This window comes from Sminthopsis crassicaudata, chromosome 2, assembly GCF_048593235.1.
Source record: "Sminthopsis crassicaudata isolate SCR6 chromosome 2, ASM4859323v1, whole genome shotgun sequence".
NCBI lineage: Eukaryota > Metazoa > Chordata > Mammalia > Dasyuromorphia > Dasyuridae > Sminthopsis > Sminthopsis crassicaudata.
The window spans coordinates 367,812,490-367,828,768 of record NC_133618.1 but is presented as its reverse complement, the minus strand read 5'-3'; the positions used below and the strand labels follow the sequence as shown (position 1 = coordinate 367,828,768).

Here is a 16,279-nt window from a genome sequence, read left to right as displayed (position 1 = left end):
GGTAAAGGGAAACGTGGACTCGGGAGTCACAAAACTCGGGTTCGAATGTTGTCTCACTAACTCGCTGGAATTCTTTTCCTCGTCTAGGCATCTTCCTTCCCATCTGAAGTCAACTAAAGGCCAACTTTGTGCGTTTCCAAGGCCGCCCCTTGATGGTGAGATAGTCTATCAGCTAGTGGCCGCTGCCTCCAGCTCTCAGTCTAGGGGATTTAAGGGACTGTCCCCAGTATCTCCACTCCTCTACCCACCCTACAGCCGGGGTCAATCACGCTCAGCAGAGATGGAGTTGAGCTCCGCAAAGGCGTCTGCGCGCAGGAGCAGAGACTGACAAAATGACATCATCGGGTAGGGCTAGGCGGGGCGGGGACGCTGTCGCGGAGCATTATGGGTCCAGAGGGAGGAGAAGGGAGCGAGGGGAGGGGTATCGACGCCATTTTCGGCGGCTGACTGGGGAGCCGGGGACGCCGATCTCGGAGATTCGGGACGGGCCGGGCTACTTGCAGCTCGGGACCCCTTTGTCCGAGCCAGGTCAGGCAGGGGGATCCAACGGAAGCCGGGAGCACCGGGGACGAGGGGGCCCCGGGCGAGGATGCGTCGGGGCGGCGGCGGCTGCGGCTGCAGCAGCCTAACCTGCCTCCCTCGCTAGTGACTGACTGACAGACTGACGCCTCGACAGCCCTCCCAGGGTCCTCCAGGGGCTTGACGGCAGCTCCGAGCTCGGGAACTGGCGGCCCCTCCGGCCGGTCCTTTGTTTCCAGGCCTTCCATCCTTCGCCCCCGTGCCCGGCGCATCTAGGCGGCGGCCGGGGCGGCGTTAGCCCCCTCCCTCCTTGTCAGCCCGCGGGGAGCGCGGTCACCGCAGGAGCAGGACGGTGAGTGGCGGTGGCGGGCGGGGGGCTGCGGGCGCTGAGCCCGGGGCCCGCCTGAGGGGAGCACAGCGGGGCTGACTTCCCCTTCCTCTTCCTCCTCCTCCTCGTTAAGGGCTCCTCTTCTTACAAAACTTTGAAGGGTGACAAAGCCTTTTTCCTCCCCGCGGGCCGTGAGACCTAGGTAGAGCCCCGCTTATCTCCTCATCTCCATCCCTGCCGGGGACCGGCTGTACTTGGACTATGTACTCCGCATTCCCCGGGGAAAGCTGCGGATGGGGTGGGGCGGGGGCTAGGCGTGGCGCCGCAGAGGAGGTGGACGGCACTCCCGGGCTAGGGGGCTTGTGGGGTGACAACTGTCCAGGGTCCCCTTCATGAGGTGTTTCTCGTTTGCTTAGGTCGCAAAAAATGAGATGGGTGGGGGCAGAGCGTCAGCGGCCACCCCGATCCCCTGGAGTGGGAGGGACGGGGGGCTTGAACACGGGGCCGCCCTGGGAGAGGGAAGAAGGGAGACCCGGCTGCCAGCTTCGGTTCTGCTTTGTCCGAGTTCTGGCCTCTTCCTTCCGGGTTCCTCCTCGCTGCGGTTCCGGTCCCCCCTCCCCTTCAGACCCGCAGACACCGCCCAGGGAGGAGACCCTGGACCTAGGCCCTGGGATGAGACATTTTATCAGCATTCCTGGAAGAAGGAATGTCAACTTCCTTTCATTGGAGAAAAAACCGGGGAAGGGATGTGTGTAATTTCATTTTCTCCTTTTAACTGATGAAGCATAATCGACCAGGCTTCTTGGCTCTTCTATTTGTGTAGCCCATTTCCCATCAGAATGGGAACCTTCTCTCTTAAACTGAACTTTGTCTCGAATTTAGAGTACCCTTTTCAGTTATAAAATCTTGTAATAAAAGAAAACCCAACACATTAGCATAGTACTATTAATATATTGCAGATTAAATTGTAAATAGTTTGTAAAAATTTCTAGTAGTTTTAGGCATTGGTACTATTGAGTCATTTTTTACTGTCTCATGAGATTGAATTAAGTATTTTCATGAGAATGTTTTGCAAAGATACATTTTGGGATAAATCATGAACATTTTTTTACAGTTTTTCATACTTGCTCTATAAAATAGACCATATTAATTACTTCATTCCTTGTTCTAGTTAATTGTGAATTACATTTCTTGATCTTTTTTCTATAGGTGTAGGAATTATTTCCTTTTCATGGACATTTCACTGGAGGTTACTGAAATGTCGATTTAGGAAATATGAAATGGCATGTTTACTAACCATAGTATTTACAGATTGTTCAGTATTTAAAATATAGTGGGAAGTTTGCTTCATTGTAAAATTTATTAAATATCTTTAATAGAAAAGTGATTGTGTTAATGTGTTGCAGATTGCAGTATTCTGCTTTGTAGGGTAGGTAATATAAAAACCAATTTCTCAAAGTCACTAAAGAATGCAACATCATTTCTGCATCATGTTGCAGTTGAAGTTTGGCAGCCTTGCTGTGTTACTTAGTGGTATCAAAGAACTTGATTATTGAACCCCAGATTGCTTATAGGATCATCTTAGGCTTATCAAGATTCTCTTTGGAGATTTTCTTTATAAAAAATTGTTTTCATTAAAAAAGTGTAGAGACTAGTTTTGAACTAGTTATAGGGATAGTTCTAACTTTAAGCATGGTTTTTAGGAGTTACATATCTATCTTTTGTGTAAACTAATATTTTATGAAACAAATATCTTTATAATACTAACCCTATTTTTAAAATTAACAATAGCTTTTTATTTTTTCAAAATACAAGCAAAGATAGTTTTCAACACTCACCCTTGCAAAACCTTGTTCCACGTTTTTCTTCCTTCCTCCCTCTCCCTTCCCCTAGACAGCAAGTTATACAATATAGGTTAAACACATCCAGTTCTTCTAAACATTTCCATATTTATCATGCTGCACAAGAAAAATCAGATCAAAAAGGAGAAAGAAAATGGTTAAGAAAAAAACAACAATAGAAAAGGTGAAAATACTATGCTGTGATCCATATTTGGTCCCCATAGTCATCTCTCTTGGTGAAGATGTCTCTCTCCATCACAAGCCTATTGGAATTGGCCTAAATCACCTCAGTGTTGAAAAGAGTCAAGTCCATCAGTTGATCATCACATAGTCTTGTTGCTGGTTACAATATTCTCTTGGTTCTACTCACTTCACTTGACATCAGTTCATGCAAGTCTCCCCAGGCCTTTCTGAAACCAGCCTGTTGAATTGTTTCTTAATAGAACAATAATGTTCCATTACATTTATATACCATAGCTTATTCAGCCATTTCTCAATTGATGGGCATCCACTCAGTTTCCAATTTCTTGCCACCACAAAAAGGGTTGCTACAAACATTTTTGCTCACGTGGATATTTTTTCCTATTTTATGATTTTATTTTATGACACTGCTGGATCAAAGGATATGCACAGTTTGATAGCACTTTGAGCATGGTCCCAAATTGCTCTCAAGAATGGGTTGGATTAGTTTTCAACTCCATTAACAATGTATTAGGTCCCCATTTAACCACATTCCCTCCAGCATTTATCATTATCTTTTCTTGTCATTTTAGCCAATATGAGAAATATAAACTGGTACATCAGAGTTGTCTTAATTTGCATTTCTCTAATCATTAGTGATTTAGAGCATTTTTCATATCACTAAAATATATATAATGTCTATTTTGGAAAATATTAAATATACATTTAAATGCAATCTCCTGAGAATATTGAATATGAGGCATGAGGCATTAGCCCCTCTACTGAGACCTGTAAATTTTAAAAATATTATTTATTGGCAATTTTAAAGTGTCCATTTTGAATGACAATAATATGGTCTTTTCAACATATCTGAAATTAACCACCTCTGGGTGGGATAATTAAATGCCATCTGCTATTCCCACTCTAAAACTTTAGGATTGGTATAGTAGTTCTATTGGCTCTGTAGCCTTCTAGTTATTGTGTTCTTGGATTTTCAAAGGGAACAATGAATTAAAAGGTGAATTTTCACTGGTTGGCTTTAGTTTCAGCACAAATTGAAGCAAATGAATGCATATAGTTTGGATTAAAGCTCAATTTAGGGTGCTTAGAATATTATCTAGAAGACTAATTTTTAAAGTATGGTCTTCCCAAGGGTCTCCCAGAGATAACGATTATTTTCATGTTTTCAATATGGTAATATTGATAGATGTAACCCACATAAACAAAAGCTCTTTGGGAAGTATCTTTGGGGATACTTGTTAAGAGTATAAAAAAACCCTAAGACCAAAAAATTTGAGAACAGCTGGTCTAGAGAATTACAGTAGTTATCGAAAGTAGTTGTTTATTATGTACTTATCTGCAAGTGCTGGGGAAATAAAAATTAAAAAAAAAAAACCAACTTGATGGGCAGAAGACCCAACATATATAGTGATAAGCATAATATGATATGGACAAAAGAGATGAAACAGTTTTTTTCTTCATTTGAACTATTCCAGTAATTGACTTTAATTAGCTCCTTTGTCTTCCATTCTGTCTTCTATCCTTGTATCCTTACACAGAATGACTTTGGAGAGCATCATAATCTGGTTTTATGTTTGTGATCACCTACTTAGGACTTTTGTTAGATTATCTCATCATTTCATCACAATGCCATGTTTTTAGGATCCCTTCTGTCCTCTGTGCCTTTACTCATAGTGTAATCTTTTTCAGAATGCTTGTTTTTCTTATAGAGAGATATCCAACTTTTCCCTTTCAGATCAAGGCCCATCTTCTCCATTGTAGAAGCTTTCACTGATGATAGCCCTCTTTCTGTCAGCACTAATAATAGGTCATATTAAAAATTAGAATTTGATAATGGCTGTCTTGAATTGTTTGCTATTATATATAGTTTTGTTTGTCTAGCTAGATTGTAAGTTCTCTTAGGAAAGGAACTATATTTTATATTTCTTTTTTAATTCTCATCTAGCTTCAAGCACTTATTAATTGATGATCTAACTTTATGGTGGTTGTGTTTACTGCTTACATTTTAAAATTTTAACTTTCATTCTTGTCAAGTCCAATAGTAATTTTAGAGAAATTGTACATTTTAAGCAAGTAGAAAAATATTTAAAATGGAAATATTGATAGTGGTTAAATGGAGGGTTTTCCCCTCCAAATTTTTTGGTTGATTAAAAAATGAATTTTATGTTTAAAAAAAGAAGAGAATTTGTAATAAAGCTATTTTGGTGTGGTGTTTTCAGCATTTTGTTTCCTTTGAAAAGTAAAAATCATTCATAATACCTTTTTTTAGTCTAGATAGTAGGTGACAACTCCTTAATTAAAAACTATTCATCTTTAATAGAAAACATTGACCTTTAAAAAGTCTATAATAGCTTCACTTATCTTTCTTTGTTAGGAAAGGAAATTATGCTATTGATGAATATTTAAGCTTATCACATTAGTTTGCTGTCCTTTTTCATGTTGAAAATGTTTCTGCAGGGAAACTAAGATTTGACATTTGAATTGTTCTGTCTCAGATTTTCTCACGTGTATTTTTTTTTTAATCCCCCAAGTCTTTTAAAAATGAATTACTAGAGTTTGCTGTAGTTAACTCTTATTTTGCAGATAAAGAAATGTAGTCAGAGCACATTGCCCTAGGAGGTTCACTTAGTTGAGCAAACATTAGAAAAGGTAATTACTGCTTAGCCAATGAAAAGCCATTCTTTACTCATTCACTGCATGTAGTAATTAGCTGTTTTTACCAATGAAAATTAGGTTTATCTTAGAAGTTAAAGGTTTCCTCCGTGACTTTTGTGCTTAATAGAAATTGTTCCAAAGAACAAAGCTAGATTATTACTTTCATTTTAGAAGTCTTAAAGTAAGTTGATACTATTAGAATTAAAAGCAACCTGTGGAATTAGCACTTTGAATTGCATAGAAAATAGACATTAAGAAAAAGAAGTTACATTTGTCTTTTTGAGCAAATATCAGGGAAAAAAGAAAACAACTATTTTAGAGCTATTATTTGTAAATGACCTAATTTTTCCAACCATCAGAGCACACATAAAATGAAATGATTGAGAGAAAATGCATTTCTTCTTTATGCTATTTGGTTATAACATTTTTACTTTTATGTATATATACACACACACATATATTCACATGCTTTATAATGTAAAATAAGTGATTTTTTTTGCATAGTTGTTTACCTGTTGTCTAACAGACTTTGTTGTATAGATTTTTTTGTGTTTTCTAAATTTGTATAAGAAACTGGTAATTGAAAATAGAAAGATTATTGTAACTTTAATTTTGAAGATTATTGCTAATTTTGAGCCTTTTGAATAATCAAGCAAAATATAAAAACAATGTAAATATGTTACATTCAGCTCTTAACTGAATATTTTTTAAAAAATCATTAGAAACTGGGAAAAAAAGGGAACAACGATATGTTTTACTGGAAAAGAGGGACTTTTTTTTTTTTTTTTTTAGCCTGTGCCCTTTTTTTAAAACCAGAGGGAAGGATCTGCTATTAGTTAAACTTCGGTTGGTTGATTTGATCTTAGTTTATTCACTGTATTATTTCACTCATGCATTTTTATTTTAAGTATTTTTAATCCATAATTGTAGAATAAAAAATAGAGTAGGGTTTTTTTGGGGGGAAGGGGAGAGGAAAAAAAGGAAAAGAGAGGGGTAAATGCCCTGAAATGAGCACTATTCAATAACATAAGGAAGCTGAATACAAATTATTTTATGATGACTAGACATGGAACAGAAAATAGTCCATTTCTATTTTCCTGAACATCTTTCTCCCTTTCATTCTCAGTTAGCCCCCTAGGTGTGAAGAACAACAGATTGATCATATGGGCTACAATGGCTGGGTTAAGGGTTGTCAAAGTTTTTATGCTGTACTTCAGACTCCTGCTGTCTTATTTGGCACATGTTCCTTTGTGTAGGCCACCTCTTTTTTTTCCTAGTGTATTTTTTTTATGGAGTAATGTTGCATTGACGTACCACTATTATTTTCTAATTGATGGATATCTACTTTGTTTCCAATTGCTATAAGCATTTTGGGGATGTTGGGTACTTTCTTACCAATGATTTCCTTATATTGGAATGTCTGGGTTAAAGGGTATGGACATATACATAATTTGGTTTATTTCCCAAATAATGATATAATCCAAGTTGTAAGGAACTTAGCTTTTCTTGAAGATCCCTAATTAGAGGGAGCCTATTATATCATGAGGCAGCACATTCTGTTTTTGCATAACTAATTTTAGGATTTCCCCCCTATATCAATCCTAAATCTGGTTCTACAACTTCTACCTCTTGTTCCTCTGTACACCTGGTACTGAGCAGATACCTCCCAAATCATGCATCTCTTTTTTCCTATTCCCCCCTCTCTTCTTTGGGCTAGCAATCCTAGGTAGCGCGCGCGCGTGCGCGCGCACACGCGCACACACACACACACACACACACACACACACACACACACACACACTATAAATTACTTCTTGAAGAAAAAGGTGCCTTAATTCTGTTTTAATCAAAAGTGTTTTAGTAAAAAATCCTATTTCAGATGCTTTGCCAAATGCTATACTAAAATTGGTTACAAGAGATTTTTAATCAGATAAATAGACTTTGAATTTTTTGCATACAAAAGTCAGTTGCACCTGTGAGATGACATGACCAAGAATTTTGATATTAAAAGAAATGCAGAACACTAAGTTCAAAGTACTGAAATATCCAATAGTGGAAATAAAGTGAACCATGAAAACCTTTGATTGAAGACAACATAGGACTAGTCTAAAAGTTACAAGAAAAATTAAGCAAATTTTACAAATAGATGCCAAAGCCAGAGAACTTATGGATTTAATAAATAGTAATATAATATCAAAAGCTTCAAAAAATTTTTTAAAAAAATCAATATGAAGTAACTTTTCATCCTTCAAGATGACTGACAACAATATGAAAGCCAATAATTATGGTAAAGCAATAAAAGCCATGTCCAAGGTATAAAGTGAATGGCTTCACCGTAGCTGTTAGATTTCAAAATGGAAGTATTTTTTTTTGAATATTGAAAATATAATCCAAAATTGAGTTACTTCACAGAAACAGAAAATATCTACAATGAGCTACTTTTATTCTTTTAACCTAATTTTTTTCATATTAATATATGAATTATATGCTTAAAAAAAGGAGAAATTTCTAGAATTTGGCTTCAGTAGATAGATATTTAAAATAAATTTCCCATTTTCAGGGTAGGATAAAGTGCAGTATGGCATTTCAGACCTCTACCACAATCCTGTTTCTTTGGGTTTTTAAGTACTGTGCATTTAGACCTGAAATTTAAATAGTATAGTCTACAAATTTGAAATAGATGGACTTGGTCACCTAACCAACAAAATGGAGGACTAGAAAGCCCCTCCAAATCTCTTGACCTCTTGAACCTCTCAAAAATAGTAATTATACACAAGAGGCAATTGCAGCTCTTTGTGGTCTAAGACACCAAGAATTACAAGAGTCTTAAAAATAGAGAATTAGAGAATATTAATCTCTTATCCCTAGAATTTATTTACTCCATACTCCTTCCTAATTAGGCAGTAGGGCTACTTAGACCTTAGAGGTTTGCAGAATAATTCAACTATAATTCTGTAACATTCAACCTTACCACAGAAACCCATATTCTAAAGACAGGAATTTGCCAAGCCTAGGTAAAACAGCTTGCTAAGTAGTTGTTAGTGCTGCAAAAGAATCAAAGCCAGAGAAAGGAACAGGGAAAGAGGACAGGAAATGTGTATGGCTGATTAGCATCCACTAAATCTGAAAGCCTAGCATCCAGCTGGGTCCATTTCTGTTCTTCAGAGGTTACAGAGCAGATAAAAACTATTGAACTACAAAGTTGCTCAAGATAGGAGGAGAATGAAGCTCTGACATCCAGGACCCAGAGAAACCACTATCAAAGAGAAAGAGAGTAAGAAGGTAAGCAATAGGAGAAAATGGAGAAGAATGGCCCAGTTGACAAATATAACTTAACTTACAGATTAATAAATTATCAGTCTCCAGCTGGGGAGCTAAAAGTACCAAGAAAAGGAACTTTCTAAGACCTCAATATAGAAAGGATTTGACATTTATACCATAAACAAAAAATGGGCTAAGAAACACATATTTTTAAAAACAGAAATAGGTATTTTTTTCTTGAAAAGCTTAGGTAAGATATCTACTTCTGTTTTTAAAAATTATTTAAAAATCAGTGCTTCTGTTCTTGTTATAAACTAGATTGCTGAGTGTTCTTAGCCCATTTTTTGTTTATGGTATAAATGTCAAATCCTTTCTGTACTGAGCTCTTAGAAAGTTATTTTTCTTGGTACTTTTAGCTCCCCAGGTAGAGATTAATAATTGATTGATTAATAACCAAAAGTTAAAATAAGAAGTTATTTTTGCCAGTTGGGCCACAGTCTTCATCGGGCCCTTCCAGTTCCCTTTGGAGATTCATTTGCCTCCTGGCCATCATCTTAGTCCTGTCATCTTCCCAGTACCTGTGAGGATCAGCTTGCCTCTTAGTTACCTTCTTTATCCCAGAGAGTCTTTCCAACTCTTTTCCATTCAGGCCTCAGCATTTGTCCCAGGGTCTTATTGTAGTACCTTACACTAGCTGTTCCCAGGTACCCTGCTTTGGCTTTATCACAGGGTCTTCTCCAGCACTTCAAATGGCAATCTCCTAGAACATGTGTTGCCAAGTCCCAACCCTAGATTACTCTTACCTTTTTTGCTCTTATTCATGTAAATGGAGGGAGAGAATCATGGAACTGACCTGATTGGGTACATCATAAATTTATATAATTGGGTCCTTCCTTCATCTTTTACACCTTCCTAATTAATTTGCTAATCTTTTCTTCACAGTAACTATTTCAGTCCTTTCTCTAGCCTCTCATACCCCTTCTATCTATCCTCTCATCTGAGGACCTCATCACATTCTCCTCTTCTCCCCTTTTTCCTCCTTCACGTCCTTAATAAACTCTGGAAGTTCCCTATTACCTTCAAGAACAAATTTAAAATCCTCTGTTTGGCATTTAAATTCTTTCACAACCTGGCCCTTTTCTACATTTCTAGTCTTATATTTTATTCCCTCTACTAGTTTTGTGATCTTCGCATTCCTCATACAGAACTCTATGCATTTATACTGACTATCCGCCATATCTAACATGCTAGGTTTCATCAGTTGTTGCCTCTTGGTTTTCCTTGCTTTCTTTAAGACTCAACTCAAGTCCTGTTGCCTTTCTTGGTCCCACCTCTATTAGTATCTTTTCCTTACAGATTACAGCAAGCAATTTGATATGTTATACATTTATAATCATTTAAAACATTTCTATATTTATTATTTTAAATTCTTTTCTTGTCAAGCCCCTATTGCTCTCCTATTTCCCCCTGAATGAGCAAGTGTACTTCCTGTTTTTACTAAGTCATAGAAGTCATCAGCAGTGCAATTGTTATTTCTTCTCTATACCCTTATAATCATAGAGGAATATCATTTGTTTGAAGAAAGATGTCCAACAGGGCTGAGCTAGGCCTGTTGCCTAGAAAAACTTAAATCTAGTCATGGCTGGTGTCTTTAAGAATTGCTTGAATGGGGGCAGCTAAGTGGTGCAGTGGATAGAGCAATAGCTCTGAAGTCAGGAGGACCCGAGTTAAAATATGACACAAATGCTTAACACGTCTTGGCTGTGTGACCCTGGGCAAGTTGCTTAACTCCAATTGCCTCAGACCAAAAAAAAAAAAAAAAAAAAAAAAAAAAATTTCTTGAGTGAGATTAGCATTTTAAGTTAATTTTCCATTTATGGGTTATTTCACACAAGTTCTCTTGTGTGAAGAATACTGCTAGAGGGAGGGGACATACATAATTTAGATGACAAATTTACTGTCCTCATGACCATTATACCCTAATATGGAGATAAGACAACTATATATCATGTATTGGTGTATTTAACAGTTAAATGTGCTAGAGCTAAGGAGAAAATTGATTTAGCTTGAGAAGAAGAGATGTTTGCAGAGTTTAGGGCATAGGAATAGATAAGTCATACTCTGGTATCTTGTTATGAGTTTTTGAGCTGTGTCATAGAAAGTTCTGACAAGTTTTACCAAATTCTTTTTAAATCCACATTGTAGTAGGTCTAAGGACCATTGTTCTTAAGTACTGAAAAGATGTATTACTGGGGGTATCCACCTAGCTCCCCTATATCCTATTAACATTTAGTTAACATTAACGAAGCAAGTATGGAGGGCATTGTAATCTGTATTGGTGTAGAGAACTAACCACAATAGTCACATAACCTGCCAGGATTAAAGTTTTGAGGTGACTTGGTATATCCAATATGGAAGTAGAATGGAAATTTGGGAGTGTTTAACATGAAAGGGGGTTCATTGGACATTAAAAGAAAATTACTTCACTTAAAACAGTAAAGGTGGTGACAAAATGAATAAAACATTAAGAAATGAGACTTGGAAATATTAAAACCTTATGTTTGAGTTAAGATGAACTAGCAAAGAAGAAAAAAGGAATGGTTACAGAGGTAGAAAAACTATAATATAAGGGAAGCCAAAGGAAGAGTAATATTAGTGTCAAATGATTCTAAGAAGACAATGGGTCTCAAGGTTGAAGCAGAAAGTGCGATGATTTTGGAATCAAAATACCTGGCTGTAATCTTCAGTTTCCTCATCTGTAAAACTATCAGTGCTTCCCCTAGATCAGTAGTTCTCCAAGTATAGTTTAAAGACTGCTAGGAATCCCGGAAATTCTTTCCAGGAATCTACAAAGTCAAGACCTTAATGATACTAAGATTTAATTTCTCATACGATAAATATCAAAAGGATATGATAAATATAAACTAGGACCCAAAATTTTGAGAATCACTAGACTAAATGATGATTAAGGTATTTTGTAAATCTCATAATTAATAAGGGCAGAGGACAAAGAACAGAATATAATGTACTTCATAGATTGGAGATACATGGGTCAGTTTTTGGTTTTTTTTTATTATAGGGATGTAGAAGGATGAGAATAATCAAATTATTTTTTAAAATTTGAATTATTGTAAAATATTTGTGTTAGTTTTTTTGTTTTCCTTTAAGATATTTCACTTTTTTTTTTAATCTTTGATGAATTGGATAGTTGTTTAGCTTGCTAGCAGCAATTCTACACTAGAATGTTTAGTCCTTGCCAGAGTTAGTTAATTATTTAGGTAGATAGATAGATAGTTGAAAATATAATTACACTAGAAAAAATAGAGGCCTGGAAGCACCCCACATTTTGTAATTTGCTTTTTAGCAATTCAGCAAACATAGATTCTTTGTCTTTTTCTTTGTACCATACTCAATTGTAAACTCTATATCCCTCACACTTCATTAGAATGCCAACTCCTTGGTTTGGGAAACAATAAGTAGGCCAATGTTCTAAGATAGAATGTTTAATGGTAGACAGTGTGCAAAAAGCCTGGAAAGGTAGGCTGTTGCTAGATTGTGGGAGGGTTTTTAACATCAAACTGAGTGACAAATTAGAGTCACAAAATATTCTAAAGCATAGTAGTGATACAGCCAGGCTTAAACTTGAGGAGATTATTTTTGGCAGTTTTTATTCAGAAGGAAAGAGAAGGATGAGGGGAGAAAATTAGGAGGGAGAGAAAAACACATTATTTCAATGGTTCCAGTGAGAGATGAGAAGGTCCCTTAATGGACTAGTGGTGGCTATGAATGGAGAGAAAAGGAAAAGGATGCTTTCAAATGATATATGTAGATCGAATTGAAAAGACTAGACAACTGATTGAGAAAACCAAATATGTGGGAGATGTAATAGTTGAAGAAGACTGATGTTATGAATATGGACAACTGAGAAGCATGGTAGAATCCTCAACAATATGACTAGTTCATTTCTTTTTGGAGGCAACTTTAATTATTAGGATGTTTTTCTTTATGTCGAGCCATATGATCTGTCTCCTTTTAATTTCTATTTTGGTGCCCCCCTCCTCTCTTCCTTGCTCCCCCACCCCCCGTATCTCAGAAAAATCTCTTCCCACTTTAATATTTCGATAAGTTTTCATATTAGCTCACAATCAATAAACTATAATCTTTCCATGTTACAATATAGAATTTTCTTAATAAAGCTTAATGATTATTCTTGATAACTTAATTACATATTGTAAATATTTGAAATTATTTAGTTCAGGTAACAGGTGTCATTTATGCCAGTCTTTTGTGTCTTCATGTTTGATTTTTGCCTATATGGTTCTTGACATATAGTGCTTAATAAACTTCTATTGATGTTTGATTGAAAGAGTACTAGGGGTCAAAAAGCTTTATGAATTCAAGTGTAACAAGGCATATAACCATTGGACAGTATATCAAAGGGTCATAGATTTAGTGAAAGATTTTAATGATTCTAATTTAACCTCTTCATTTAATAGATGAAACTGCCTCCAAGAGAGATTGTGACTTGGTAAAATCACTAAATATATCTAAGCTTTAGTTTTCTCATTTGTTAAATAGGGATAATGCTTATATAGTATACCTCGTACTATTTTTCCTACTTATAAAAATATGTAATCAAACAAAACAAACTCCTGCCTTAGTTATGCCTCACAAATCTTTTTCTCTCTCCCTCTTTAGTTCTCTCTCTCCTTCCCTCCCTTTTTTCCCTCTGTCTCTCTTCCTCACCCCCTGTCTCTTTCTCTGTCTCTTGCTTATTCTCTCACTTTCTGTAGTGCCTTATTCTACACTCTTGAGTCTTTTCTCTCTGGATATGGGAAGCAAATATCATGAGTCCTCTAGAATTATAATTGGTTATTGTGTTGATCAGAATTACTAAGACTTTTAAAATTGTCTTTACAGTATTGTTATTGTATAAATTACTATACTATTTCTGCTCTCCTCACTCTGAATTAATTCATACAGATCTTCCCAGTTTCTCTATTTTTTAATTTCTTTCATTTTTTAATAAAAAAAATAGTATTTTTTTTTAGCTTGAGAATTTTTATTTATTTTTAGTGTACATTGCTTTGTGAATCATATTAGGAGAGAAAAATCAGAGCAAAAGGGAGAGATTAAAAAAAAACAGATAAAAGAAGTAAATATAGCATGTGTTGATTTATATTCATTCTTTTTAATAGAACAATAGTATTACATCACATTCATATATTCTACCTTGTTCAGCCATTCCTTGTTGTTGATAATTATTCCTTCACTTTCCAATTCTTGGCCATCATGAAAAGAGCCATTATAAATATAAATATATATATATGTGTTTATGTAGGTATTTTTCTTTCTTTGATTTGTTTGGGATGTAGATCTAGTGAGCTGTATTGCTGATTCATATGATATGCACAGTTTACAGAAATTAGATGTTAATTAAATAATGTTAATGATCACTGAAAAAATTATTTTGATGGCTAATTTTAATTTTTAAAATTCTAGAATGTATGACAACATGTCCACAATGGTATACCTAAAGGAAGACAAATTGGAGAAGCTGACCCAGGATGAAATCATTTCTAAGACAAAGCAAGTGATTCAGGGATTGGAAGCTCTGAAGAATGAACACAATTCTATCTTGCAAAGTTTACTTGAGACACTTAAGTGTTTGAAGAAAGATGATGAGAGTAATCTGGTGGAAGAAAAGTCAAACATGATTCGAAAGTCTTTGGAAATGTTGGAGCTTGGGCTGAGTGAAGCACAGGTAGATTGGGAAATGACTTGAACTTTATATAGATGGAAAAATGGAGAAGTAATAACTTATTTGAAACTATAAAGGGAAAATATGACACAAGGTATTGATGTTTAAAAAAAAGGAAGACTTGTTAGAATTGACATTGCTGTAAAAAAAAAGGAAAGGTAATTGGTAAAACTTTATGTTAAATGAATTATATAAATTGAGAAATAGATTTGGGAAAGCTTATTGGATTAAAACTAAGAGGCTCAGTCTTGGACTGAAGATTTATATATATATATAAACTTAGATCCACAATATAAAGCTGAGTTTTAGAGTTATTGACTTTCCTCTTCCTTTTTGAAGTTTTCAGAAAAAATAAAAGGATATAATTGAATGAAATAGATTAAACTATGTTAACTTTCTTTTGGCCATTTATTTATTTTTGTTTATTTACTAATTGGCATGAAATAAGAGTTGTAACCAATTTCTGGCCAGAAAAAAACTCATTTAGAATCAGAAAAAAATTATCCCTAGTCTGATTTTAGACTTTTAAATTTGATTCATCCTATGAATTTTGGGTTTTGAGTGGTTACTTTGCCAATCTTTTTTCTTTTTCCATCTTTTATTTAAGGGGGGATAGTTTTAAACTTCTTATGATTTGGGGATATGTTATTATGAACCATAATATCTATTATATACTTCATTTATATGTCAAGAGGGTAGAACTTATATTTTTTCAACAAAGTATATAGTATACTTGGAGGACAATAACTGCACATACATATTGGAGAATTAAAATCAAAGAAATGTTCAAACATAGCAAATTTCCTGAATTCTTAATTTAGGATTCTGTAGAAAAATTAGGAAAATGACGACTTTAAGGCAAGATTTAAATTTTTTTCTATATAATATAGGTAATGATGGCCTTGTCAAACCATCTAAATGCAGTTGAATCAGAGAAACAGAAATTGCGTGCCCAAGTACGTCGTCTGTGCCAGGAAAATCAGTGGCTGCGGGATGAGTTAGCCAACACACAGCAAAAATTACAAAAAAAGTGAGCAATCTGTGGCTCAACTGGAGGAAGAAAAGAAACACTTGGAATTCATGAATCAGTTAAAAAAATATGATGATGACATTTCTCCATCAGTAAGTATCAGTTTATAAAATCAATTTATGTTTATCATATATTTAGAAACTTTCAATTCTAAGGTGTTATGAAATTGTATGTTTCCTTTTGTGTAACTGTTCTTTTGAGTATGATGTTAAAAGACTAAAGATAAGGAGTCTTAGAGTGTAGTTACTATCTGTGTGTTTTTGGGAAAATAGGTAACTCTTTTTATCTCTTGATTACATTAAATGATGCAATTGTTCTTACCTTTCATATATATTATGGTCAAATGAGATGATTGTGAAGGTATTTTTAAAATATAAAACATTAAAATGACATTATTTTATTTGCTATTTCTGTATTGTTGAACTTAGAACTCCTAGAGAGTTCTGATTCAGAGGATTATGTAATCTGGAACTTCACATTTAAATAAATATTTATTTAAGTGCTTATACGGTATTAGGGATACAAAGATAAAAAAAAATCTATATAGTCTCTCCCCTCAAAAAAATTTCCTTTTATTTTAATGTAGGAGATAATATTCATATATTCAAATAAACATGGTAGAACCTATAGTATAATAAGGTCAAAGAACAGATCAAAACAGAGAACCCTAAGAACATTTGAAG

The 16,279-nt window shown here is 35.3% G+C and overlaps 1 protein-coding gene across 1 annotated transcript in view; it reads left to right on the top strand.

Moving 5' to 3' along the window:
• Positions 1-420: 420 nt before the first annotated feature.
• LOC141556635 (kinesin light chain 1-like) overlaps positions 421-16,279 on the top strand; it is a 53,658-nt gene continuing 37,799 nt past the window's right edge. Inside the window, 4 exon segments of the mRNA XM_074291069.1 lie at positions 421-528; positions 14,308-14,569; positions 15,457-15,591; positions 15,593-15,688. Coding sequence (XP_074147170.1) covers positions 14,309-14,569; positions 15,457-15,591; positions 15,593-15,688 — 492 coding nt within the window. The 5' untranslated portion in view covers positions 421-528; position 14,308.